Source organism: Aplosporella prunicola (assembly GCF_010093885.1).
Source record: "Aplosporella prunicola CBS 121167 unplaced genomic scaffold K452scaffold_25, whole genome shotgun sequence".
NCBI lineage: Eukaryota > Fungi > Ascomycota > Dothideomycetes > Botryosphaeriales > Aplosporellaceae > Aplosporella > Aplosporella prunicola.
The window spans coordinates 309,648-333,927 of NW_022983553.1; the positions used below are offsets into that span (position 1 = coordinate 309,648).

A 24,280-nucleotide genomic window follows, 5' to 3' on the forward strand; every position below is an offset into this window, starting at 1 on the left:
TTACACAGCATACTACCGACGGTCTCATCCCCGCATTCCAAAGCCACGAGTGTCGCCAAGTCCCATCCGCCATGGTGAAACGTCCGAAATCGATTACTGAAGCTAGCCACCTGAGCATGGCTCTTCCTTTTTGGTCCACTAATATTTCCATGCACACGATTCAGTGCTTGACCACCGCCGCCAACACCGTCGTCCAGACCAGCCGCTGCCCTGCACCCCAGAGCGTGCCTCACTTGCAAAAAATCCCAAGCTTACGCCTTCTCGCCAACAATAAACTCCTTGACCTCCTGGTACGCCTTCTCCAAATCGTCGTTGACGACGATCTTATCATGAATGCCACCAACCCTCGCAAACTCCATCTCGTTCTTGGCCTGCTCCAAGCGCTTGAGAATGGCCTCCTCCTTGTCCGTGGCGCGGCCACGGAGGCGCTGCTCGAGGACCTCGACGCTGGGAGGGCTGAGGAAGAGGAAGCGGGGGCGGGGGAATGTAGGGTGGTTGGCGACCTGCTTGACGCCCTCCATCTCAATGTCAAGGATGCAGGTGCGGTCTTTGGCGGCGATGTCCTGGATGGTGGCAATAGAGGTGCCGTAGCAGTTGCCGCCGAACTGGGCGTGCTCGACGAAGGCGTGCGAGGCGATCATGGCCTCGAAGTTTTCGCGCGTCGTGAAGTGGTATTCGCGGCCATCTTGCTCGCCGGCGCGGGGCGCGCGGGTCGTGTCTGCACGAGGGGGCGATTAGTTGCTGTGCCGATGATGGTATAGAGAGAGAGAACAGGTGGATTAGATGGAGCGAGGGAATATAGAGCGGGTTGTTGTGGCTGTGTGTATGAGGATAGCGCGCGCGGAGTGCGCTGTATGGATTGCACGTACGGCTGACGGAAAAGCCGAACTTGTCGGGGTATTCCTTGAACAGACGGTTGAGGATGGTGCTCTTGCCCGCGCCGCTAGGGCCAGAAATGACAATGGGCCTGTGGGCCTCGAGCGCGGCAGTCGAAGCCATCTTTCTATTGTTGTGATGCGGTGATGTGCTGCTGGTGCGTGCAGTGGTGGTGGTGCTGAAGAACGCGCGATTGTCGAACGATGGATTTTTACTTCGCGACGGGACGAGGACACGCGGAGCGAGAGAGCTGCTGAAAGAGAGGCGCGGGAGCGGGAGCAAGAGGCTGGACGAGGACGAGGACGACGAGGAGGATGTGGGCGGCGTCGCGAGGCGGAGGCGGAGGCAGAGGAGGAGCGAGGGCGAGGGCTGGCGCATAACTTTTGGGAGTCTGGATCTGGAGTGCGGCGGGGTGAGTAGGTCCGGCGGTGAGCCCCGAGGACTGCGCCGGGCCAGGCACCGGGCAGACTTCGGGAGGGCCGAATTTGAGGGTCTCATCCGCGGACTGGAGTCTACCCAGAAGTAAGGCATCATTTTCAGGCAGAGATTGGTCTTGTCTCAACTGGTCATTCGATGACATTTTTCACGTGAATTTCCACCAGGCAGTGGTCTCGAGACAGCCGACTCGGATGCTGTAACCTCGTGGGATGTGAGTGAGTGCGGCGCAGCTGCAGTTGTCTGTGCAGAGAATTTTGCTGAAGAAGCAGAACATGGAATGTCTGCTACCTTCGTAGAGTGACGGAAAAGGTTTATTGCTGTGATACTACTGGCCCTTAAAATACCTATTCTTCAACGAACCCCATGAACTTGGGGTCTCCATCACTTACAGTTCATGAATCATAGGTCCCTACGTCCATTCTCTTAGGTAGGAGTAAGGTCAGACGACACTACGATAAGCCCCGTCGCGGGGCAGCGGGGCCAGGCCTTTGGAGGAGGTGGCACAGTCGTGGTGGATTTGTGAACTGGCCCGGTCCGCCTCTCCAGACTCCAGACTCTAGAAGGATTTGTCCGGAAGGAATGGATGGGCTGAACCGACGCCTGCCGTTCTACACTCGCGTCAGCTCGATTCCAGACCTTTCCACCGATCATAACAGAGAAAACCCCCAGCAATCGGCTAACCATCTTCATTCTCGTGGAAAGCGCGAGAAAGACGGGATGGATGGGCGCACAAGGTGGTCCCTCAGAACAAGCAGTGGGGGCACGGAGCACTATCTATTGCGGTCATTGCCTCGCATTCGGATGCTGGGCGTATCTTGCGGTAAACAAGGACCAGCTGTACGATCATTCCTGCCCGATGATGCACTGACGAGCGGGTGCCGGGCGCCAAGCATGCTACCGAAGGCTCCCTTCGATGTGATGTGCAAAAGAAGTGTTGTTTGAAACACGAATGAAGGGGCCACCAACTCGAGTCGCGGTTGGCGTGCGGGGAATGTGGACCTCGCTGCTCGCACGACGAGCATGGAGGTGTGGAGGTGTTTCTGCCACGTCGCGGACAACAAGGGAGGTTATGGGATCGTAAGAGCCAAACGCCTTATCGTAGCTGGCTGCAGGCAGCAGAGCCCTCTGCTCTTTCTGCGCTCTACGGCCTGAGATATCCGGATAAGACGACCATCCCCACATGCACGGCGCCGCGGTCCACAAGGAGCGAGCGCATTAACTGTGGGAGGGCGGCAATGGCATCCTCTAACGGCCGTGATGAACCGGTTTGAGAATCTCGATTGTAAGGGGTGAAGCTCGGAGGCAGTGAACATGGCGCTTTCAAGCCGGGTGGCTTTTCGCTGTAAACAGGTGAGGTTAGACTACAAGACGTTCATACCGCGGATGTGTACCCTGATCCAGTTGATGGACGGACGCTGGAGGTTCTCGTATGTTGTACAGCGTGTCTCAGTTCGACCAAGAAGCATACCTTGGCCTTGCAAAGCGGCAGTACGTCGCCGGAGATCTTCATCATGATTCCCAGACTGCCCGCTTCCAAGCGCACGGAGCAGAAGCTGGCGCCAGGGCGTCAACAACGCACGCTTCCAAGCGTGGCTGAGCGCGAGCTGAGGGAGTTGGAAGAGTGGGCTTGAGAGGTCCATCTCTGGCAGCGCGAGTGGGGACATGAGTCCTCCGTTGGTAGTGTCTCACGGTGTGTCGAGCGAGATGAAGGGAGAGGCGCAGAAAGGCGAGGGATACGTGTAATCAAACATTGGTGGTGCGAGGTGGAGATGTGATGGGCGTGGCTGGTTGCTGCTTCAGGCCCCACCAAAGCCTGGAAGTCGTTGCCGCCCAGCGCGACGAAATTGCCCATGGCTGACTCGTCACCGCCAAACGGTAAACCCGTCTCGCCCGCCTTCGGAATTATTGCAGTCACGTGACTGATGATGGTGAGGCGTGCAGCCCACGCAGCCGTCCTTGGCCAATCGGGCCGTTGCCGGAGCTACTTGCATAGAGGTATGATAGGGCGTGACGGGAGTGACCGTTATACCCTCAGCTGAAGCCTGCCAATCACAGCGTTTGCCTCCCCATTGCTCTCCGCTGACGCCATAGCAGACATCAGGGTCTCGTCAACGCCCTTTCCCGACGCTTTCGTGCTGAAGCTTAGAATCTTGCCCGCAAACAAACAAACACACTGCCATCCAAAAACGTCGTTTTGAAGGACTGACTCCCCCACCATCCGAGCTCTGCGACTGCAGACACCGACGCAGACACACCATCATTAGCAATGTCGACCGAGTTCATCTCCTTCCTCGGGCCCACGGCCTCGCTGGCCGCCTATGACCCCACCAAGCCTGCCGCCAAGCAAGAATCCAAGGACATCCCAACCGCCTTCAAAGACGCCATGACGGTGCGCCAGCGCGTCTTCGTTGAGGAGCAAGGCGTAGCGTTGGAGAACGAGTTCGACGGCGACGACCCGCGCTGCTACCACTGGGTCGTGTACGCCTCGGTCGGCACCACCAACGGCCACAGCAACGGCGCGAACAGCTCTTCGTCTGACCCGCTCGATGACCCCGCTGCCCCCGCCCGCCGCAACAGCACTGCTAACCGCGTCGCCGTTGGCACGATCCGCCTTGTCCCGCCGCCTCACCCCGCTCACCCCGCACCTTCAGACCACCACAAGTTCGACAACAGCCTGCACGCGCCGCCGACCATCTGCTCCGGCAACGGGCACGACCAACTTCGCCGCAACAGCGACGGAAGCGCGGACGGCAGCACCGCTAAGCCTGTCGAACCCTACATCAAGCTCGGCCGCATGGCCATCCTGCCTGCGTACCGCAAGCTCGGCCTCGCTGCACTGCTGGTGCGCACGGCGCTCGAGTGGGCGCGCCAGAACGCAAACGAGGTGCTGTCACCGCCGCCGCCCGAGGCCGTCGAGCTGGCGCGCGTCGAGGGCCGCGAATCCGAGCTTGAGGCCTGGCGTGGCTTGTGCCTTGTGCATGCGCAGGCGGCGATTGAGCGCTGGTGGACCAAGTTTGGGTTTGTCACAGATCAGTCGATGGGTGTATGGGACGAGGAGGGAATTGACCATGTCGGGATGTGGTTGAGGGTGAAGGTTAAGGAGTAAGTGAGTGAGGGAGTGAGTGGTGGATAGAGGAGGCGTTGATGGGAGTGGAGCGAGACGGTGAATAAAGGAGTGAAAGATGGAGGCGAATGAGGTTCAAAGGTCGGACCTTTCTGCATACTCGCACGGCATTAGAGGTGGCGGCAACGCCCAGCTGCAGCTGTAGCTGCAGCAGTAGCAGCAACGACGAAGGTGGCGGAGGCACATACACCACCAAGGAGGAGAGCGATGAAGTTCACGAAGGCACGATCAGAGATATATTCCCCCATACCTTTTTCTTTCCAAAGGCCCTTTCGGTCGGAAGCTCCACGTACCTAACTTTAATTCATCACACATGCTTCATAGTAGTAGTAGTAGCTTCTTTCTTACCCATCCAAGGGCGTGTCTTATGCACACTGCACATATCCTTGCTTGCCTTGAGTTTGAGCCGTGAGCGCGCCTTGAGCGTTCCATTCCATATTGTCCTGGTTGACCTATTCCTCTCGCTTCTTCAACCTATTCACTGCTCTCCAACACACCAATCAGCCCATAGGCGGGCAGCAAAGAAAGCAAAAACACAACCCTGTGCTCTGCGCGTCCGTCTGCTGCACTCATCGTCTGCGGTTTTCTGTTGTTCAAATTCCTTTGTGAGATCGCGCGTCGCACTCATTTCCTGTAATAGATCTTCTTGAACTGGAAGTGCAGTTGCAAGATGCCCTTGTCAAAGCTGCTCTTGAAACCCCGCTCCCGCTTAGCACTATAATCCCACTCCTTGTCAACGATGCGGAACGCAATGTCTTCGTACGGCGGACCAGCAATGAATCGAATCAAACACGTATCTTCCTCTCCGGCCGGGGCAAAGGACTGCCCGCGTTTGCGGCCGTTCTCGCGCTCGATGCGGTAGGTCGGGGCCTTGCCCTTGTCGATGAGTTCCGGGTAGAAGATGTTGAACTTGTAGCCCTGGACCACCTTGGGCGGGGGGTTATCGTGGTCGTAGTGCGTCTGGTTGTACTTGTTCCACTCGTAGCCCATCTGCACGCGGTTGAAGTAGCGAGGCTTGCGCGGCCGGTGTTTGTTCATCCACTGCGATTTGTTCGCCGTGACAACTTCCTCTTCGCCCGTGAATATCTCCTCATTCTCGTTTACGCCACGGGCGACTTCGCGCTCATAGAGAGCTATGGTCGCTTGGGAGAAATCGTTGTTGCGCGGCGTTGCGAACCTCGAGGTACTGCTGCTGCTGGCATCCGCTGCTGGCTTAGCCTGGTTGCTGCTAGTAGCAGACTTGTCGACCTGGTTCTGCCCAGCTGGCACGTAGCCGAGTTTTAGGATCTTGCGACGCTCGTCCGCGATCTTGTCCAAAAATGCCTGCTCCTCAATACATTCCAGTGCCTTGTCCTCTGGCCGCAGCTTGAGGAACGGCTCTGGATCTAATGAAGATGTTGCAGTATTTGCCATTTGTTCTCTTCCTTGTGAGCTCGGCTTGCTCAAGATGCTACGCAATCTTTCCTGGACGCTGAGCGCCTCTTGCTCCTGTTGCATGCGCAAGCCTTGTAGACGACTGTTGACAACCGCCTGCGCGACACGTCTAAGCTTTGCCTTTGACTTCCAGACTATGAGGCTCCGGAGCAAGTGTTCCCAATAATCAACGTCGATTGGTTCGTTCGATTCCAGCTTTCTCCGGATCTGCTTCTCCAACCCTTCGAGTTCTTCAAGGGACTTTGGTGCAAGAAGCCGATCGACATCGCTAGACACGGAGCTGACGCCGCGGGCATCAGAGCCAGACTCTGACTTTTGGCGGCGATCTTTGCAAATGACCTTTATAGTCTGCGACGAGTTAGCATATCATCACAACTTAGATAGTTTGCGCACGGGCTCGTACATTCCAAAACTCCTTGTTCTTTCTGTCCGATTCAAGTGTGAGGTATGTATCGATGTCTTTTTCCAGTTCAGCCAGCTGGGCGTCATCTAGCGATTCTAGGACGCCTTCGGGATCCACAATGTCAAGCTCGCTGTCGTCCTCATCGTCCTCGAATGCGCCTTTCGCGCCGTCGACAACGCGCAAAGTGATAGCGAGCCAGTCGATAGGCTTTGCACGCCCTCCCTTCACACGAATAGCTGCCTTTTTCTTTGCCTGCCGCAAGACGAAGCGATCTTCGTCCGCAACCCAGGCCTCCTCTTGTGTGTCGGCGGAGCGCTTGCTCGGTATCGTGGACGCGGGCATTCTGTTAGGAGCGCGACCCTGTTGGGCGCGCCATGGCGGGTTCCGGCTGTCCATAATTACTCGGCGTCGACAGACAGTTCTGGGTGCTGCAGCTCGTTGGTCACAGATTGACCCACTTTCTCACGCAAGTTGCTCGTGAGTCGTGATGTTGTAGATGAAGAAGACAGATTTTGCGAAAGTACAAGCGATGTGACAACCTCAGATCAGTGCCGTTGCAGTTGCTCTACTCTAAGTCAAGGTCGCGTGGGTTGACATCATTGTATGAATGTTGGCTTAGGGTCAAGGAGCCTGGGAGTACCGAAATTTTGCCAAGACATATTCACCGCCTGCGGCAGAAACCTTTCGACTTTCAATATCATGACGAACTCAATTCACGCGTCTACCTACGAGTAGGCAACCTGATGCATTGCAAGGCCTCAAAAATCATCTCGACTTTGCGTTTTCAAGACGGTGCACAAACCTCAAACATATCAAATCGTTGTGCGTGCCGAACGCAGCACGCATGCGACTGGCTCGGTCGAAGCGGGATGGAGCGGAAAATGTTGATGATGATGCATAAACAAACCCACATATTCTCCCCTCTGTAACCTATACCTGCCTACCAGTGTCATCACAACGCACACCTCGGAGAAAGCAGAAAGTTAGATTCTCGCGGGCGCTGTCGCTGTACCGAGCCATCGTCCTCGCACAGCGGGGCCGTCCGCCGCTGTGCCCGCGCCTGCGTCTGCGGGGCACGCGCGCAGACTTCAGAGAGCAGAGCGGAGCCCTGTCCGGTGCATCAGGTCGCGCAACAAGGCGCGCCGCTGGCTGGCCCTACCGGCACTACTGCAGCACGCAAGCAAAGCCTTGCGACGCTGACAGCAGCGCGCACGCACAGACAGCACGCAACCAAAATCTCCGAGGCTCCCAGACCCTGAGGCCCAGGTCAATGGTGACTGGCGACGATGATTCGCAATGCGGCGTGGGTGGGGACGGGGGGCCTAGGGGTCCAATCTTCCATCTGGGTGCCCCATCATGTCCCGCTATCCTCGTGGCGGCGCTAGAACACGGTAGCGTTGGGCTGGCGCAAGCCGCGAAACCGTTGAATTTGCGAGGGACCGAAGAAGAACGTGGCGGATGAGGGGAGGGGTGGACCGGGCCAATTGGTGCGCCTGATGAGTATTGGTCGCGCGGCTCGCGCTGCTTGCGCGCTGCGAGCGAGGCTTTTTTTTCTTTTCGTCTTGTTCTTTTCTTTGCGCATTGTGCGCTCGGATGCTCGGTGCCAGATGAAGCATAGGCGGTTTGCAGTGGTTTTGTGCTGTGTAGCTAGTGCAGCTTGTGCAGTGTTTGTTGTGTTGTGCATTCTGGCATATGTCAATGTCTGAGAAAGTTAGATGCCATGGTCGAGTGTTTGCCCACGGGTGAATGTGGCGCTGACGGGACAAGCAGAAGACGCCAATCGGAACGTCATAAAAGCCAAAGGGGCAAAGCCACTTTGGTGAATGGGCCAGATATCGACGATCTGGTCGAGGCACGTTGCGATCGCGGGGCCGGATCTGGGGACTGACGTGCAGTCAACACCATGACGCCCAGCCATCACCAGGTCGCGCGGGGGGCGATTTGGAAGGCCAATGATGCGCTGACGCGGGAAGCGACAGGGCGACCCTCACACGAGCGCGTTTTGCAAGCACGTGTGACCGAGTACGAGGCTGCGCTTCTTCGGTGACTACGTGAGTTGCGTGGGAGTAAGTGAGTACTGTCTTGGAAGGCACGACCGCCGGACTTAACACGACTGGTGATTGACTGAGACTGGAGAAAGCCTTCACCCATCAACCAAGCGAGCACTTAAAAAACCCCCTCCCTTTGTCCTGCCCTTCTCTTCTCCACCTCCTCCCCTCCCCCCAACCCTCACGTCGACTCTCACCCGGACCTGACAAGACAACCACCCGCAATTGCTCATCCGCCGAGCAGGCGACGGAGTCCGCATTATGGTAGGCTTTGATGATGCTACCTAGCTTTCGCCCCGAGCTTACCTACTTACTGACGCTTTTTTTGTAGAAGCCGACTCCTACTCCCGCTCCAGACGTCGCTAGAGGCTTCGAGGAATCCATCTACGAGTTCAGCGGTCACATCCAGTGGCAGTCATACATATATCTCGCCTTTGCCGTTATCGACACGTTTCTCACTTGTGCTGGCATGCTATGGCTGTTCATGCTGCGCAACAATCCCGCCATCCGCATCCGTAGGCACTGGGCTTTGCAACTGGCCATTTCTTGCCTCACGGCGTACCTCATCTTGGTCTACTTGCAGTTTCCATTGCGCTGGTGGTACAGTTGCGAGGCTGAGTACTTTGTCATGGGTTTCTTGCTTCAGTTCGGAATCGGAATGATGGTTTGTATGTCATGTCCTCTCGTGACCGCTCACAGAAGTAACATTGCTCGCTGACGTTTAAGTGTCTCACAATCGCCTCTTATCCTACTACAGATCGCAGATCTCTTTTATTGATCCTTCTCTTCGTCGCAAGAAGTCTACAGCGTCAAAGACTCCACTTCTCAAGCGACCCTGGCAGTGGATCAAGGAGCGCGACTACGAATCAACGACTCTTGTGGTACTGATTATAGCTTTGATAGTCACAACTATCGTCGTTATAACCGTCTACGTCGGGTCAAGGAACTTCCATGAAGGGTCCGGCTGGTTTGGAGAATGGTCTGGTGTCCATAACTGTTACCGCGGTGGGCATGGCGAATGGTAGGTGTCCCCTTGTATTTCCCGAAGCTAAAGCTGACTTGTTCTTCTTCTAGGGCCATCACCGCCTTGATGCTCATGTTCTGGATTTACCTCTACGGCCCGTTTACTCTTTATAATATCTGGAACATCAAAGACAGCCACAAATGGGCAATTCAGACCAAAATCTCCATCATGTCCAACTTTTTTGGTATTCCAATCTGGCTGGTTTTCCTCTACTCGAACAACCCCGGTATCCTGGCGGTCAATCGTTACTGGTCGCATGCGTTATGGTGAGTGTTTTGATGCACCAGAAACCTTGAACCTTTACTGATCATTGCTAGGCTTGCCCTCGGCCTGATTGTTACGAAGTACTGCTTCATTTGCTTTCCCATCTACGACGCATGCAGAGGAATGCCTTACTTTTCCAGCCAGACCGAACGTAATCCCTCGACCGCCAGTTGGACGACCAACTCTTCAAAGGAGAAGGTACGCCAGGCGTATAGCATCGGTGCACTAGATGAGTGCCTGGAAAAGAACATTGAGCAGCTACTTGAATGGTCTGCGCGCCGGGACTTCTCTGCTGAAAACATTGCTTTCCTTCGCGCGGTTCGCGACATGAAGAGCAAATCGAGGACTCGTGCCGTCGACCGCGGCGGCGTCATCACTCATCTGATCTTCCGCGAACGCTATGAAGAGGCGGCTATCATCTTCTTCAAGTTCATCGATCCACGCACGGCCGATATCCCGCTCAACATCAGCAAGCGCACGGTTGATGGCCTTCGCCAATGGTTCAAGTATGTCTCGTACGACTCCCTTGATGATGACTCCTCAAGCAAGAACGACGTTGCGCCATTCATTGATTTCAATGGCGATTTCCCGAGTGCCAGTCCCAATGGAGAGGACATCGTCATCGACCGCCTTTACCCAATGCCTCTGACGGAAATTGTACCCACCGGTGCCATTGATGACGAGGGTAACACTGCCGACACGGTGCCTGAAGGATTTAACCTGGACATCTTCGATGATGTCTACGCCCAAATCAGGCACCTGGTCTATACCAACTCTTGGCGCAGGTTCGTCGTCTCTTGCGAGGGTGATGTTGAAAGCTTCACGTCTTCCTTGCAAACTGCGGCCACCAAGCAGACTGGGGACTCCATGGGCAAAGAGCTGTACAAGATGCCTAGCTCTCCAACCCCAGTGTATCGACAGGACTCCCCAACCAGCCCACGGTCTCCCAAGCAGCCGGAGACACCAAACAACCACGAGTTTCCGCGCCAGCAGGAATCACCATAAGCGGAGCACTTGCTCATGCACTCGGGCCACAACTTACTTTGAGTACCCACACTTCCCGGTTGGCTTTCCACGGCATCTACTCTGTAACAACAACCTACCTCAAGAAAAGCTCTTTTCACGGCACTGCATCGGTTGCATTGTTGCATGTCCAAACTCTCTTTCCAGTTTCTGGTTCAACGATTCCATGTTGATCTTGCTTGCCGATTCCATCACCTGCGACTCCTCGAGCCTGGCTCTGTGATTATGCTTGCGATGGAAGGCGCAAGCTGCACCAATACCACTTTGATGTTTTCATGTTTTTGCTTTTCCCTCACGACCGACTCTACGAAATTGCATTTCAATGCCAGAGATTAGTGCGGCTGTGGTGGGTTCTTCTTCGGGACGGTAAGAAATTCTCAAAAATAATGTATTAGTGGTGTCTACACTGATTGGTAATTTTTGCAGCCTACGGAAGCGCAGCACGTCTACTACCTAGGTAGAAGATTCGGATGAGGTCGGGCATGGGTTGAAATGGATGCTGCTTAGTTAATGACGATACACTGGCTCGGTTAGTAGAGTACGTAGTACGTGAACACATAAATATGAGCCAGTTTGCTTTTGCCACTATGGGTTTTCTTCTGTTTTTTTGTTGAGGAAGTCTTTTTTCTCGAAGGATGATGCTGTGACGTTGTCACATCGTGTGGAGATGGAAGCCCCAAGGCCCCACACAAACCGGGGCAGCGGGTCTTCCCCGGTCGTGTGCGGAGCCGGGACGTCTTGCTGGCACCAGTCGCACGACGCATCATTGCATACAGCTGGGGGATGCGCCACGGGCGGCAGTGGCAAACAGCCATGCAGTCGAAAGCACGGGAGGAGCAACATCTGGCGGCAACGTGTCCTCTCAGGGGGGCACGCGAGCAGGATTTGCGAGGGAAGAGCGATTGCGGCTCTCGGAAGCTTGGCATGCAGGCGCAGGGGTCAGCTGAGCGGTCGCTCGATGGGACGGCGATTGGCGACGATCAATGGCACCATCGCGCTCGACCATGGCGTGCAGAGCGTGCAGAGCGTGCAGAGCTAGGTTAAGAGCAGGAGCGAGACAGGAGACGACGCAGATATAGTCAATTGATGACGACGCAAGTAAAAAGAAGTTGCCACAGGGGAGGCCGGGGAGATTGCGGTCAGCATTGCTTTTTGGCTTTTCGGCTGACATGGACGTGTCTTGCTTCCTTTTTCGCATTTTGCAATCGCCCCAGGAATTGACGTGCTCAGCCGCTCACAGTCCAGTGCCGGTCACTAAGCTTCCCCATATGCAGGGTCCGGTGCATCCACGGGCCAATGGCGTCGCTCCATGCTCCGCCCGATCCTCCCGGCCCAGCAGTATAAAAGAGCTCCCTTTTTCCTTCTTCCTTGCCTTCCCCTGCCGAGTGTCTTGATTGTCTCGCAACCCTCCGGTCCGGCCTCCCGCGTTGATCTATCAGATACCACCTACCCTCCGCCCCGACACCGCTTCTCTGCTGGCGCCACTTGCTGCCGCCCGACTTGGCTCCTCCAGGGACTGACGCCCTTTCCGGAAACAGACTGACGTGTCAGGAGTCCTCTGCTCTTAAATCGACGATAACTGCTTGTCTATATAAGAGCATAGGCAGTCAGACACTGCCCTCACTACGCCCCCATCCCACTCATCCCTCGAACAATGGCCCCTCACGCTCAGCTCCCGGACACTCCTCCTAACGGCTCGACGGAGAATGGCTACCTGCCGCAGGGCGACCACTTCCCTGTCCAGCCCAACATCCTTTACATCATGGCCGACCAGATGTCGGCGCCACTGCTGAAGATGCACGACCCCAACTCGCCCATCAAGACGCCTCACCTCGACAAGCTGGCCGAAAGCGGAGTCGTCTTCGAGAGTGCCTACTGCAATGCGCCCCTCTGCGCGCCCTCCCGCTTTGTCATGGTGACAGGTCAGCTCCCCCACAAGATTGGCGCCTATGACAACGCATCGCACCTTAACGCCGACGTCCCCACGTTCGCCCACTATCTGCGAAAGGAGGGCTACGAGACGACCTTGGCCGGAAAGATGCATTTCATTGGCCCTGATCAGTTGCACGGCTTCGAAAACCGCCTGACTTCGGACATCTACCCTGGCGACTTCGGCTGGTCCGTCAACTGGGACAAGCCTGAGGAGCGCCAGGAGTGGTTCCACAACATGTCTTCAGTGCTGCAGGCTGGCCCCTGCGTCAGGTCCAACCAGCTCGATTACGACGAGGAAGTCATGTACAAATCCACCCAGTTCCTCTACGACCACGTGCGCAAGGGAGATAAGCAGAGGCCCTTCTGTCTGACGGTCTCTCTGACGCACCCTCACGATCCTTATGCGATCACGGAGGACTACTGGGATCGCTACGAGGATGTGGAGATACCCCTGCCCAAGGTCCACATTAAGCAGGAAGATCAGGACCCACACTCGGAGCGCGTGATGAAATGCATCGATCTGTGGGACAACGACGTTCCCGAAGAAGCAGTCAAGCGCGCGCGCCGCGCCTACTACGGCGCTTGCTCCTACGTCGATGATCAGATCGGAAGGCTTCTGACGACGTTGAAGCGCTGCAAGCTGGACCAAAACACCATTGTCGTCTTCAGCGGCGACCACGGAGACATGCTTGGAGAGCGCGGTCTCTGGTACAAGATGTCCTGGCACGAGGGCAGTGCTCGCGTGCCTCTCATCATCAACTACCCGCCTCGATTCAAGCCTCGCCGCGTCAAGGAGTCTGTCTCCACGATGGACCTGCTGCCGACGCTGGTCGACCTGGCCGGCGGGAGAATGGACACCGGCTTGTCGATCGACGGAGTAAGTTTCTACCCGGCGCTCTATGGCCACAAGGTCAGCGACGAGGTCTTTGGCGAATACATGGGTGAGGGCACGATCTCTCCAGTCTGCATGATCCGCAGGGGCCGCTGGAAGTATGTCACCAGCTTGGTGGACCCTCCGCAGCTGTTTGATCTGGAGAAGGACCCGCGAGAGCTGCACAACGTTGCCAATTCGGAGGACTCGTTGTACGCAAAGGTCTCGCACGACTTTGCCAACGAGGCGGCCAAGAAGTGGGATCTGGAGGCCATCCATGACGACTGCCTGAAGTCGCAGCGCCAACGCCGTCTGTGCTGGAACGCACTCAAGAAGGGCAAGTTCGAGTCTTGGGACTACCAGCCTCAGGACCTCGCGTCGCAGAAGTACATCCGCTCGACGATTCCTCTGGACGACCTGGAACTGAGGGCGCGCTACCCGCCCGTTGATGCTTTCGGCAAGCCGTACATCACAGCCCATCCTCACGGCATCGCTGGCGCAAAGGGCGAGTAGTCGTGCTGACAGGTTCTTACGGGTCACATGCTCCGCTTTGGACGCAACAAAAGTTTGCTTCGGCCAAAACAATTTGCGATACCTCTGCTTTTTCTTGTAGCCACGGCCCGGGCTTATCATGATGCTTTCTTCAATTGACTCTCAGCCTTTGATTTTCTTAGCAAGGCGTCGGGGAGCACATTTCATTTTCTCTTTTTCCGTGGCTCTACGAAGGATGGATGGATGGAGCGAGGTCGGGAAGGGAAAAGATTTCCATATCGGGGCAAGGGGGCGTCGCAAGGCGTACTGTAGTTAGCTCGATGCAGTCTCAACTTGGAATACTCTAATAATTTCTAAGCGGGACGGATGTGCGCGCGATGGAAGTTGCGGTGTGATGTTGCTAGAATACTCTGGAGGTCCAGATTTCTCTCCTCGGCCTTCCCCTGATGGGCTTGCTTGCATGTGATCGGGGGTTGTGGCTGTGGCTGATGCTGTGATTGTGGCAAAGGGGTGTGGCTAGTAAGGTGGCGGCAGGCCTTGTCCGGGCATGGCACGCAGTTACGTTTGACGTCATTGTTCGAGCTGCCGGAGCTCCCGCCTTTAACACTTCCACGCCTCCCTTCCCTCCCTAGGAGTATTGCCCATCATCCTACCTACCTTACCTTGGGGATTCAGCACCTCAGAGACATTTTAGAATCAGGCAAGGAAAAAGAAATCAACATGGCTGACCTACCACCGACATACGAAGCCGCAACTGGCGGCAGCTCCAGCTCGCAGCCCTCACACCAGACGCGCAATGGCATCCCACCTCAGACACGCCGCAGTATGGAAGATGAGTCGCGCCCACTGCCAGAGGGCTGGATTCGCCAGTATGACCCGCAAAACAACCATCAATTCTTCGTCGACACGCGCGCAGACCCACCCCGCTCCATCTGGCACCATCCCTACGACGATGAGCAGTACCTCTCGACGCTCGATCCTGTGGAGCGCGAACACATTACGCGACTGCACCGTAGTGTTAGCCTAAAAGACATCGAAGATGAGAGCAGCGACGACGATAGCGACGAGCGCACGCACACGAAGAAGGCTTCGGCCGGCGTCGGCGCCACCGCCGATGAGGTCCACGGCCTGCACAAGTTTGGTCGCAAGATCAAGGATCGCGTCACCAACTCGACGCACCAGCAGCGTGAGACTGCGCGCCAGAAACGCGCGCGCGACGAGCAGGCCGCGTACCAGGCGCACATGGCTGCGCGCCGCGCCATGGTGCGCGCGTTGGAGACGGGCCAACCGCAGTTCTTGTGCAAGGACCGCCAAGGCCGCGACGTCTACATCGTGCCGCCGACTGGCAATGCTGCTCCGATGGGCGCTCGCGCGTACAATCCGTATGCTCAAGGCCCGTACACGAACCCGAACGCGCGCTTCCTGGCCCCGGATTACCCTTACTCTCGCCCGTACGGCTATGGTTATGGCGGCGGATATGGATTCCCACTCATAGGAGGCCTTTTGGGTGGTGCGATGCTGGGTGGATTGTTGTTTTAAGAGGGATCACTTTCTCATCACTCTTTTTCCCCTTGAGTTTTGCACATGATGAATTACGATGGGATGGCTACATTTTGATACCCGCGGACGGATTGGGAAGTGGTCTGGCAAAACAGCTGGTATAATGACAATGCCCAGGTCCTCATGAAGCATGTATCAAATATATGAGACTTGAAAGTTTGAGACTGTGCAAGGCGAAAGGATATCTTATCAGCGAGTCATGCACCGGGACGGTCCCTGGTGGCGCTAGCGTCGCTCCAGAAAGTCCGTCCAGAAAAAAGTTCCCCGAAGCCAAAGAGGAACAACAACTCCGCAACCGCACATCATGGGCAAACGCAAGGTCGGAGCGCTCGAAAAGGTCGAGGCTGATCTGTACGGCTCCGCTGCTCCCGTTCTGCAAAGCAATCCGCTAACTTCCCCGCAGTTCAAATTTGCAGTACAAAATTCGTCGCGATCCCAGGTACGTCCCTTCCGGTGCCCGCGCAGACGACTGTGCTGATATGCGCGCAGTTCCTACCAGGATGACTTCGAGAACCAGTACCTGCAATATGAAGTGTTCCGCGACGTCTTCCTCGACACGCCGACGTCGCGCGACGAGAACGGCCTCGTTTCGCTCAAGGACCAGATCGATTTTGTCGCCCACGTCGCCGACTGCTACCCCAAGCTGACGGCGAGCTTTCCGGACGACCTGGTAAAGCTGTTGATGCAGCACCATGCTGAGCTGGAGCCGGATCTGCGGGACAAGATTGTTGGGAGTCTGGTGTTGCTGAAGAACAAGGACGTGATCGACTCGGCGAAGCTGCTCAACACGCTGTTTCCCATCCTCGTTACTACGCCCAGTAAGAACCTCAGAGCGCTTCTCTTCCAGAAGATCCTCTCCGATCTGCGCTCCGCCAATTCCAAGGCTACCAACCACCGTCTCAATCGCACCATTCAGACTGTGCTCTTCAACCTGCTGAGTTCGGATCGTACATCCTCCAAGGGCATATGGGCCGTCAAGCTCACTCGCGAGATGTGGAAGAGGCAGATCTGGACGGATGCGAGGACTGTGGAGATTATGAAGGAGGCCAGCTTGTCGGAAAACGAAAAGGTTGTTGTCGGCGGTGTCCGCTTTTTCTTGGGCGGCGATAAAGAGAGAGAGGAGGCGGCCGAGGACGACAGTGATGAAGGCTCGGATGTCGATATGGGCAAGCTGAAGCACCAAATTGGCATCAACAAGAAAACCCGGAAGAAGGAGAAAGATCTTAAGAAAGCCGCAGCTACGGTTAAGAGGGTAATGACTGCTCTATCTACGTACAGGCATGCGGTTTGCTGACAGCCCTCACAGAAAGAACGCAAGAAGAACGCGCCTCATCCACTCAACTTCTCCGCCCTTCACCTCCTGCACGACCCGCAAGGCTTCGCTGAGGCTTTGTTCTACCGCCACCTCCAGAACCAAAAGTCCAGGCTCAACCTCGAGCAGAAGCTCCTCATCCTCAATCTCGTGTCCCGGCTTGTCGGTCTCCACCAATTGACCGTCATCAGTCTTTACTCCTACTTCCTGAAATTCCTCACCCCCAAGCAACCTTCGGTGACATCATTCCTTGCATCCCTCGCACAAGCCACGCACCCGCTGGTACCCCCGGATGTCCTCGAGCCCCTCATCCAGAAGATAGCCAACGAGTTCGTCTCGGAAGCCGCAGCATCCGAAGTGGCATTCGCAGGACTGAACGCTATCCGTGAGGTCTGCGCTCGGCAACCACTCGCCATGAATGACACGTTGTTGCAAGACTTGGTCATGTACCGCAAGAGCAAAGACAAGGGCGTTATGATGGCAGCCAAGGGCTTGCTCAGCTTGTACCGGGAAGTCGGTGCAGAGATGCTGAAGAAGAGGGACAGAGGCAAGGAGGCAACCATGGGTCTGAAGGCGGGCGAACGCAAGGAGCAAAGATATGGTGAAATGAACGTGGGCGGTGGCATCGAAGGCCTGGAGCTGCTGGAGAAGTGGAAGCAGGAAGAAAGGAGGAAAAAGAGGATCGAAAAGGGTCTGGATCCCGACGGGCCCGACGACGAAGACGAACAAGCCGAAGACGAGGACTGGAAGAACTGGGACGTGTCGGAAGACAGCGACGACGATTCGGAGGGCTGGATCAACGTGGAGCAAGACGGCGAGGACATCAACATCAGCGACAGCGAAGATGAGGATGGCAAGCCGCCAGCGAAGAAGGCAAAGAAGGGGCCAGCAACGGCCGAGGAGCAGGCTGAGGCGGCCAAGACAGCCGAGGATAAGGCGGTGGCTGAAGCGGCAGCGGCCAAGGCGGCCGAGGAGGCGGCCCTCGCGTTTGCAACGACGCGCATCCTTACGCCGGCGGACCTGGCGAAGCTGCAGGAGCTGCGGCTGGAGGCGTCGGTGAAAGCGCACCTACCTGCGCACAGGCGGAAGGCTGCCGCGGCGAACGAGGCGGCGGCACGGCACGCAGATGACCCGTTGACGGCGGAGCAGATTGAAGGCCTAGCCGGGCTGGGGAACAGGAAGACGAAGGAGGAGAAGGTGGCGATGGCTAGGGGTGACAGGGAGGGTGAGAAGCACCAGAGCACGACGGCCAAGCGGAAGGAGAAGAAGGTGGCGCAGGGGAAGAGCACGACGAACAAGGAGAAGGCGCGGCAGAAGAACTTCTTGATGACGTTGGGCAAGGCGAAGGCGAAGGGGAAGAGGAGCTTGACTGATACGAAGAAGATTCTGAAGGGACATCTGGATAGGCAGAAGAGGGGAGGCAGGAGGGGAAATAATAGTTAGTGGGTGTGGTGGGTTTTGGGACTTTGCAAAAAAGGATGGGGTTCGTTTGGGTTTTGTTAGAAAAAAAAGGACTATGGAATGGGATGTGAGATACCCTGGTTTGGTTCTCGACGGTTGGTTCTTCTTCGCTCTGATGTAAGGCCAGTTGCTTGTTTAAACGGCGAATATGCTGAAGAAGGTGAGGACCTAGGCACGGTAGGTATGATGGAGAGGATAAAGTGTTCTCTTTTCTGTACAACGAAGGACGTGTCGTAGTGGCGGATACAAATGAAAAGCGTAGGGAACTTTATGAAGGCCTGATCGACTGGAACGACGCGGGGAGGCCGGAACACACTCTCCGCAGCCGCTTGGGCAGTTGCTCGGACACCAGTAGCCGCTGGCGGGTCAGCGTGGGGAGTGGTTGGTAGTAATGGTGGTGGTGAATGATTGTGCATACAGTGGCCACTGGTGGTTGTCCGGCTTTGATTTAATGCAGGAGCAGCACGGCATATATTTACCTATCTATAAACCAGCCACATGTCATGAGTTTTCTGTAGTGGGATAGCAATGATGTGGAACTGGCTGATATGGCATAGTTGGGAGGTTGATTGGTATTTATTGGGCGGCTTAGCTGTGCTGCTTTCTCTTCTGCCGAGTCTTATTCTTCTGCTTCTGTTATCTCTCCTAATACCGACACTGCCTACTATATCATCCGTTCATCCAAGTTTTTGGAGAAGTCATGGCCAAACAGGATTACATGCACAAGAGTCCCAAATGGCTGCGGTATCGCCAGCTTCGAAAGTAAGCAGTGAATATCGAAGAAATAATGTCTTGGCTGAGAGAAACTGCTCCCGCTATATACGCATGACAAGGAGGAACAGCTGCACATTTTCCACTAGGATCCAGGTCCCTTCCAGGGGAAGTTGGAGCGCTGCTATCATGACAGTCTTACCATACCGTGTCTGTCCGCGGAATGTCCGGCTTCCCAGAATCAAAAGCAAGGCCGGTTCACCGTTATTCATCTGCTATCCGAAGTTTGTCCAGAAAAGCCGCCAGCTGGGGGTTGCTGGTGTACTCCTTTCCTACGTGGACAACGGGGTCATTATCGGGCTCTTCGGAGTTGTGTCGGATATGTGGCTTCACTCGCGTAAGGCTTGGGCGGTTGGTCTGATGCGTGGGAGGATGGGGAATGAGTGTGGTGTGGTAGGGGGTATGGTAATGTTGCGACTTGTCGTGTTGTTGGGTTGTTATATTTTGTAAAATAGGTGTTATTGGTTTTATGAACGTTTGAAGTGATTTGTGAAGGAGTTTCGGTTGCCCTTGGAGGGTTGGTATGTACTGGTTATCTTGAATCGAATGAGCCTTGGAACGATAACAATACAATATCTCGTCTTGGGATATTAATCGAACCAAGTCCATACGGCCTCCTGGAAGCGAAAGAGAGTTGATGAATCTTTGAGGAAGTGCGATATATATGTATACAGCATAAAAAGAAATATCCCAAGTCGATGGTCCGTTTGATGCTCTTTTGTCCGTCGAAAGTTAGCTAATATGTGGATTGGGCCTTGGAACCGGGATGCAGAAGACACGATATTGACACAGATCTCTTGTCCACGGTATACGGTCACTACTGTTACTAGCATGCCCTTGGTACGCGAATCCCCCATTGTATGGCATGGACGAAACAGTGTTCCAGGTACCGGCACCGGATCCCCACGGCGTTGTCGCATTTTCAGTCGATAGAGATGGCGTTCGGACTAGCAGCTCGTCCCAAAGACATCGTCACCAGGCCGAGAGTTCACCGGCATCATCAGCAGCAGCAGCAGCGCATTCGTCATCCTGCAGACACAAGTCAGAAGCATGGCCAAAGCATCGATTCAAAGGGATGAAAGAGAGCAAAAGAAGGACGCAGAGTGGGGATGCAGGTTCCATTTCGGGCTTCGATCGGGGTGAGTCAAGCCGTCCACGGATGGAGGTCACAGAGTCGATGGTGGCTTCTCCGCGATGATGAGTCAAATCGAGGAACCAGCCGCTGCCCCGCCCGATACGGCAGACGCGGGGCGCGATGCGGGCGTGCGGAGAAATTATTCATCAGAGGATTCGATTCGATCGTCTGTGAGATCAAGACGAGAACGACAAGCAGTGCGGTCAAGCTGTCCCACGTTCGCGAGCTGGGTGTCGAGTACAGAGCTTTTCAAGCCGTTCGCAGAACGGAGACGAGACATTGAGGCGGCAGGAGGAGGAATTGGAGGCTTTGGGATAGTGCGGGGATTGATTTAGGCGTTCTCCGATCGACTGGTTGAGCCGGATCATGCGGAGGTTCTAGAGGAGGAAGTTGGGGGCGGTAATGTGGGTTAGGTTGTTCGGGGATGACGAAGCCAAGTCCGGCTCTTTGAATGATCGTCTGGATTGTGGTGTTTGTTGTTGAAGATAGAGTCAATGAGCAATAAGGACCTGCCCCCATGGTACGAACGTCATGCAAGACTCTTATCTCCAATATGGGGACGGATGGAGCCTCGTGTGAGCAGTCAGACGTGATATCACCTGAAGGTACCCTGATGGCCCCGCAGTATTAGCGCGGTCCCGGCGCAGCTCTTCCCCACGAGCCTTGCTCGATGACCTGACACCTTAATGGTCAGCAACAATTCGAGGCGCACCCACGACTATCACCAGCCTCACCAGTATGACATGTCGATACTTTGCCTATAAAGCGGCATGCGGCAGCCTTGGGGGTAGGCACATACCGGACTCCTGACTCCCGTACTCTTGTCTCCCATTTCCCCTCCAAGGACCGCCGATAAGCCCGCTTAGAGCAGCATGTCCGTACAACAATGCACGGTGCAGAGTGGTCCTCTGTCACCTGTCTCGGCCTTCCCGGCCGTACGCTTCCTGTACAATTACCTCGTCGCCTTGGACTCGCTCGACTTTGCATCCCACGCTCCCTCCCGCTTCTTCGCAGACGCCGCAACCTTCTACCACGCCGACAACTCCGTCACCCGCTCCAGCGAAGCAATATGGAACTCGACGAAATCCTCCTTCGCGCAATTCGAGTTTATGTTCCACCAAACGTGCATCACGCGCATCTTCGGGACGGACCTCAAGACTTCCACCCCGGGCCAGATGCTTATTATCTCATTGCAGACGATAATGCTGTGCCGGCTAAAGAACTGGGAGGAGGAGCGAATGGTCCAAGTGCCGAAGACGTTCGACTTCGTCATCGGCCCAGTCGAACCGAGAAGGAGAAGAAACGAGAGGGCGGCCGATGAGCACGCCGAGGGCGCCGCGCAAGGGGACGACGAAGGAGAGGGTGTTGCGAACGAAGACGAAGACGCTCCGCCGGCCGGAGCCGCCCAAGAACAAGACCAATTAGACCAAGAGGACAACGAGAGCGACAGAGGCTGCGAGGGCCTCCACATCTACGAGGCGCGCGAGTGGTGGGATACCGGCGTGCTGGCGAGAGCAATCGCGGAGAAGGAGAAGGAGGACGAGAAGAAGCGCTTCCGCTCGTTCCTGACCACCTGCAATGGCTTCCTGGGCCAGGGCCGCCGAAACTCCTAGCCCACTACTCCGGACCTCTGCTTCAACTTTTGCCAAATCCGGAACAACAAGGAATCCACAACGCGCAGCAAACCGGCACATACGGGGGATGATTGATTAGCCAGCGTCTCTGAACTTAGTGGACTGCAAGCAGCGCGCTCAATCGCGCTCCCAGACGGCAGTCCGAGGACCGCCGCCGTCCGAATGCGCACAAGCAGCAGGCAACAGTCCAGCCCAGAGTCCAGAGTCCAGAGCCCACACCAGCCCCGCGGTATTTACGCCGCCGCCGGCGGGACGTGCACGCGTGCACAGAGCGCCCGCTCTTGCGGCACGCACCGCTCCCGCAGCCTTGGCCTGTCTGGCATTGTCTCACTACGCGGCGCAAAAACCGCGCAACACGGGTTCCCCTTCCTCCTGTATTCTTTTCCTTGCTGGTGCTGGTTGGAGTGGAGGAGGTGATGGTAGTGCTGTTGCTACCGCTGCCGCTACTGCACGGGCCCGCAATTCCCGGGTCTTCACCGAGTGCTTCAGGGCGGCGTGGGTGGGATTGGAACATTGCCTGCTGTAGATAGCTTGCTGGGGTTTGATTGCGCCGAGCTGTGTGGTGCTGAGATGGGTTATGGGTGGCTGGGCGGTGAGGCCGCTAGTCGCTGCTTCGTGCTTCTCGTGGATAAAACTAAGAACAATACGTCTCTTGTTTCCTCGGATACTATCTATGCATGTTGGATTCTTAGGTGTAATTAAGAGTATCAGCATTGGTGACCCGCACCAGGAGTAATTTGATTGTGAGAGGCTGTGTGGGTCTGGTTATCGAGTGATGTCGCAGTGTATGCGTGACTGCGGAAAACTCAAAGCAATCATAATACGATGACTGATCAGTTGATTCTACTACGGATTTCTACTCCCTACAATTCAGTCTAGCTATTTTACCATTCAACCACATAAACTCTACCCATCTCCATCAAACAATCTAACTCCCGCACCCCACCTACCGACCCAGCCCCCAACTCCTTATCCCACGCTCCCCTTCCTCTCCTCCTGTTCCCTCGCCCTCGCCGCCTCCTCACACCTCCTCTGCCGCTCCCTCAACTCATTACAAAAAGCGCTCCGAGCACGAATCTGCTCACCCCAGACCCAAAACCCAAACGGGACAACACAAAGCAGGAGCATAACGCAGCCCAGCAGACTGCAAGCCCAGGGCACGCCCAAGCGCGCATACATCAAGCGGGTCGCAAACGGTAGCGTGGCGCCAAAGACGCTGCGCGTAGTGCCCGTGGCCGCCATGGCCGAGGCAGCGAACACGGCATACGCGTCCGTCAGGTAGTTCAGCAGCGCCATGAAGATCAGCAAGTACCCGATACCGAAGGGTACGCCCGCCAGCACCGGCACTAGCCAGTGGATACTGCGGCGCGCTGTCCAGCCCGCCCAGAACAGCGAGAGCACGATAAACGGCCCTGCGAGGCAGGCCAATGGCAGCCGCTGTGCTTCTTCTCGCTGCGTCCAGGGTGCGTTGCGCTGCCGTGCTCGTGCTAGCATGCTGTCGTAGAGGAGGTAGATTAGGCAGGCGATTATCGAGCCGATGCCGATGGGCAGGAACGTGAGGCCTTCTTCGCCGGCGCTGAAGCCGTAGGTCTCTGTTCGTGCGTTAGGGGTTGTGTTTGCGTGGGACGGGGATGGGATGGGATGTGCCTCACCTCGGTACATTATGGGGTAGGCTTGGAAGAAGATATAAAACACAGTGTAGACAAAAGAAAGATAAACACACGAAAAGAGCACGAGTGGCTCGAAGAGGATCATCCTGATCGGCCGAGTCAGCACTACCGTTACGATGTACCTAGGACCGCGGTTTTCCAGCTCGATTGGCGCAACAATGGATGGGTCGTGTAGCATTTTGCGCAGTCTTTTAGCCCGGCGCTTCAATATGACCGGCGGATAGGTCTCTGGCATCAGGAGTAGGGGAACCCAAGTCACCACGGCTATAATCAGACCTAACCAATACGTCCACCGCCAACTGACGACCGAGATGAAGCCCGAGACTACGGGTCCGAGAAGCGGTCCGAATGTAGTGATGGTCATGAAGACGGCCATTGCGCGGCCGCGGACCACCGGATCGTGATATACGTCCGCACATATTCTGCCCAGCAGAGTCAGCCCAACCATGTTCCGTGGAGATTATCGAAAACCATACACACCCTCCGACCACGCTGACAGCACAGCTGGCTGGAATCCCCACAAACAGCCTGAGCACTACCAAGCTCGCGAATTTGTCAGCGAATGCGCAAGCCAGTGTGAATATCGTGTACAGTGCAAAGGCGGAAAGCATAACGCTCTTCCTGCCATATGCCTCGCTCAATGGGCCGAAGATGAGCGGACCGACGACGTAGCCGACGAGGAAGATGGACGTAGTGAGCACGAGTTGCTCTTGGCTGGGGACATTAAAGTAGGCGGATATCTGGTCGGTGGTGCCGGTTGCAGAGGATGAGGACATGGTGCTGTTCATGACGGTCGTCATGGCCGCAA

The 24,280-nt window shown here is 55.9% G+C and overlaps 12 protein-coding genes across 12 annotated transcripts; 7 read left to right on the top strand and 5 right to left on the bottom strand.

Annotated features, from left to right (window-relative positions):
- Positions 1-251: 251 nt before the first annotated feature.
- K452DRAFT_234959 (uncharacterized protein) lies at positions 252-999 on the bottom strand (the record flags this gene model as incomplete). Its single annotated transcript, XM_033537398.1, has 2 exons — positions 252-718; positions 870-999. 2 exons carry the CDS (start codon positions 997-999, stop codon positions 252-254), a joined length of 597 nt encoding a protein of 198 aa, XP_033393796.1.
- Positions 1,000-1,087: 88 nt separating this feature from the next.
- Positions 1,088-1,456, bottom strand: K452DRAFT_311862 (uncharacterized protein; the record flags this gene model as incomplete). Its single annotated transcript, XM_033543471.1, has 1 exon — positions 1,088-1,456. The coding sequence occupies one exon, from the start codon at positions 1,454-1,456 to the stop codon at positions 1,088-1,090; it is 369 nt and encodes a 122-aa protein (XP_033393797.1).
- An 862-nt stretch (positions 1,457-2,318) lies between these two features.
- K452DRAFT_94846 (uncharacterized protein) lies at positions 2,319-3,087 on the bottom strand. Its single transcript, XM_033547344.1, has 2 exons — positions 2,706-3,087; positions 2,319-2,654 (listed from the first exon to the last, which is right to left on the bottom strand). The coding sequence occupies exons 1-2, from the start codon at positions 2,976-2,978 to the stop codon at positions 2,382-2,384; spliced, it is 546 nt and encodes a 181-aa protein (XP_033393798.1). The 5' UTR covers positions 2,979-3,087; the 3' UTR covers positions 2,319-2,381.
- A 493-nt stretch (positions 3,088-3,580) lies between these two features.
- K452DRAFT_329001 (uncharacterized protein) lies at positions 3,581-4,420 on the top strand (the record flags this gene model as incomplete). The annotated part of the gene is made up of 1 exon (XM_033545026.1): positions 3,581-4,420. The coding sequence occupies one exon, from the start codon at positions 3,581-3,583 to the stop codon at positions 4,418-4,420; it is 840 nt and encodes a 279-aa protein (XP_033393799.1).
- A 642-nt stretch (positions 4,421-5,062) lies between these two features.
- K452DRAFT_234906 (uncharacterized protein) lies at positions 5,063-6,671 on the bottom strand (the record flags this gene model as incomplete). Its single annotated transcript, XM_033537392.1, has 2 exons — positions 5,063-6,220; positions 6,276-6,671. The coding sequence occupies 2 exons, from the start codon at positions 6,669-6,671 to the stop codon at positions 5,063-5,065; spliced, it is 1,554 nt and encodes a 517-aa protein (XP_033393800.1).
- Positions 6,672-8,584: 1,913 nt separating this feature from the next.
- Positions 8,585-10,616, top strand: K452DRAFT_311865 (uncharacterized protein; the record flags this gene model as incomplete). Its single annotated transcript, XM_033543472.1, has 5 exons — positions 8,585-8,587; positions 8,655-8,987; positions 9,088-9,344; positions 9,398-9,613; positions 9,665-10,616. The coding sequence occupies 5 exons, from the start codon at positions 8,585-8,587 to the stop codon at positions 10,614-10,616; spliced, it is 1,761 nt and encodes a 586-aa protein (XP_033393801.1).
- Positions 10,617-12,396: 1,780 nt separating this feature from the next.
- K452DRAFT_329003 (uncharacterized protein) lies at positions 12,397-13,950 on the top strand (the record flags this gene model as incomplete). Its single annotated transcript, XM_033545027.1, has 1 exon — positions 12,397-13,950. One exon carries the CDS (start codon positions 12,397-12,399, stop codon positions 13,948-13,950), a length of 1,554 nt encoding a protein of 517 aa, XP_033393802.1.
- A 446-nt stretch (positions 13,951-14,396) lies between these two features.
- On the top strand, positions 14,397-15,637 carry K452DRAFT_291132 (uncharacterized protein). Its single transcript, XM_033541120.1, has one exon. The coding sequence runs from the start codon at positions 14,650-14,652 to the stop codon at positions 15,466-15,468; it is 819 nt and encodes a 272-aa protein (XP_033393803.1). The 5' UTR covers positions 14,397-14,649; the 3' UTR covers positions 15,469-15,637.
- A 156-nt stretch (positions 15,638-15,793) lies between these two features.
- On the top strand, positions 15,794-18,244 carry K452DRAFT_277841 (uncharacterized protein; the record flags this gene model as incomplete). Its single annotated transcript, XM_033539340.1, has 4 exons — positions 15,794-15,840; positions 15,893-15,928; positions 15,979-16,741; positions 16,796-18,244. The coding sequence occupies 4 exons, from the start codon at positions 15,794-15,796 to the stop codon at positions 18,242-18,244; spliced, it is 2,295 nt and encodes a 764-aa protein (XP_033393804.1).
- A 1,446-nt stretch (positions 18,245-19,690) lies between these two features.
- K452DRAFT_94922 (uncharacterized protein) lies at positions 19,691-20,324 on the top strand. The gene has a single exon (XM_033547345.1). It carries the CDS (start codon positions 19,899-19,901, stop codon positions 20,229-20,231), a length of 333 nt encoding a protein of 110 aa, XP_033393805.1. The 5' UTR covers positions 19,691-19,898; the 3' UTR covers positions 20,232-20,324.
- A 716-nt stretch (positions 20,325-21,040) lies between these two features.
- On the top strand, positions 21,041-21,781 carry K452DRAFT_311870 (uncharacterized protein; the record flags this gene model as incomplete). Its single annotated transcript, XM_033543473.1, has 1 exon — positions 21,041-21,781. The coding sequence occupies one exon, from the start codon at positions 21,041-21,043 to the stop codon at positions 21,779-21,781; it is 741 nt and encodes a 246-aa protein (XP_033393806.1).
- A 990-nt stretch (positions 21,782-22,771) lies between these two features.
- On the bottom strand, positions 22,772-24,272 carry K452DRAFT_301465 (uncharacterized protein; the record flags this gene model as incomplete). Its single annotated transcript, XM_033542444.1, has 3 exons — positions 22,772-23,394; positions 23,455-23,894; positions 23,953-24,272. 3 exons carry the CDS (start codon positions 24,270-24,272, stop codon positions 22,772-22,774), a joined length of 1,383 nt encoding a protein of 460 aa, XP_033393807.1.
- Between the last annotated feature and the right edge of the window lie 8 nt (positions 24,273-24,280).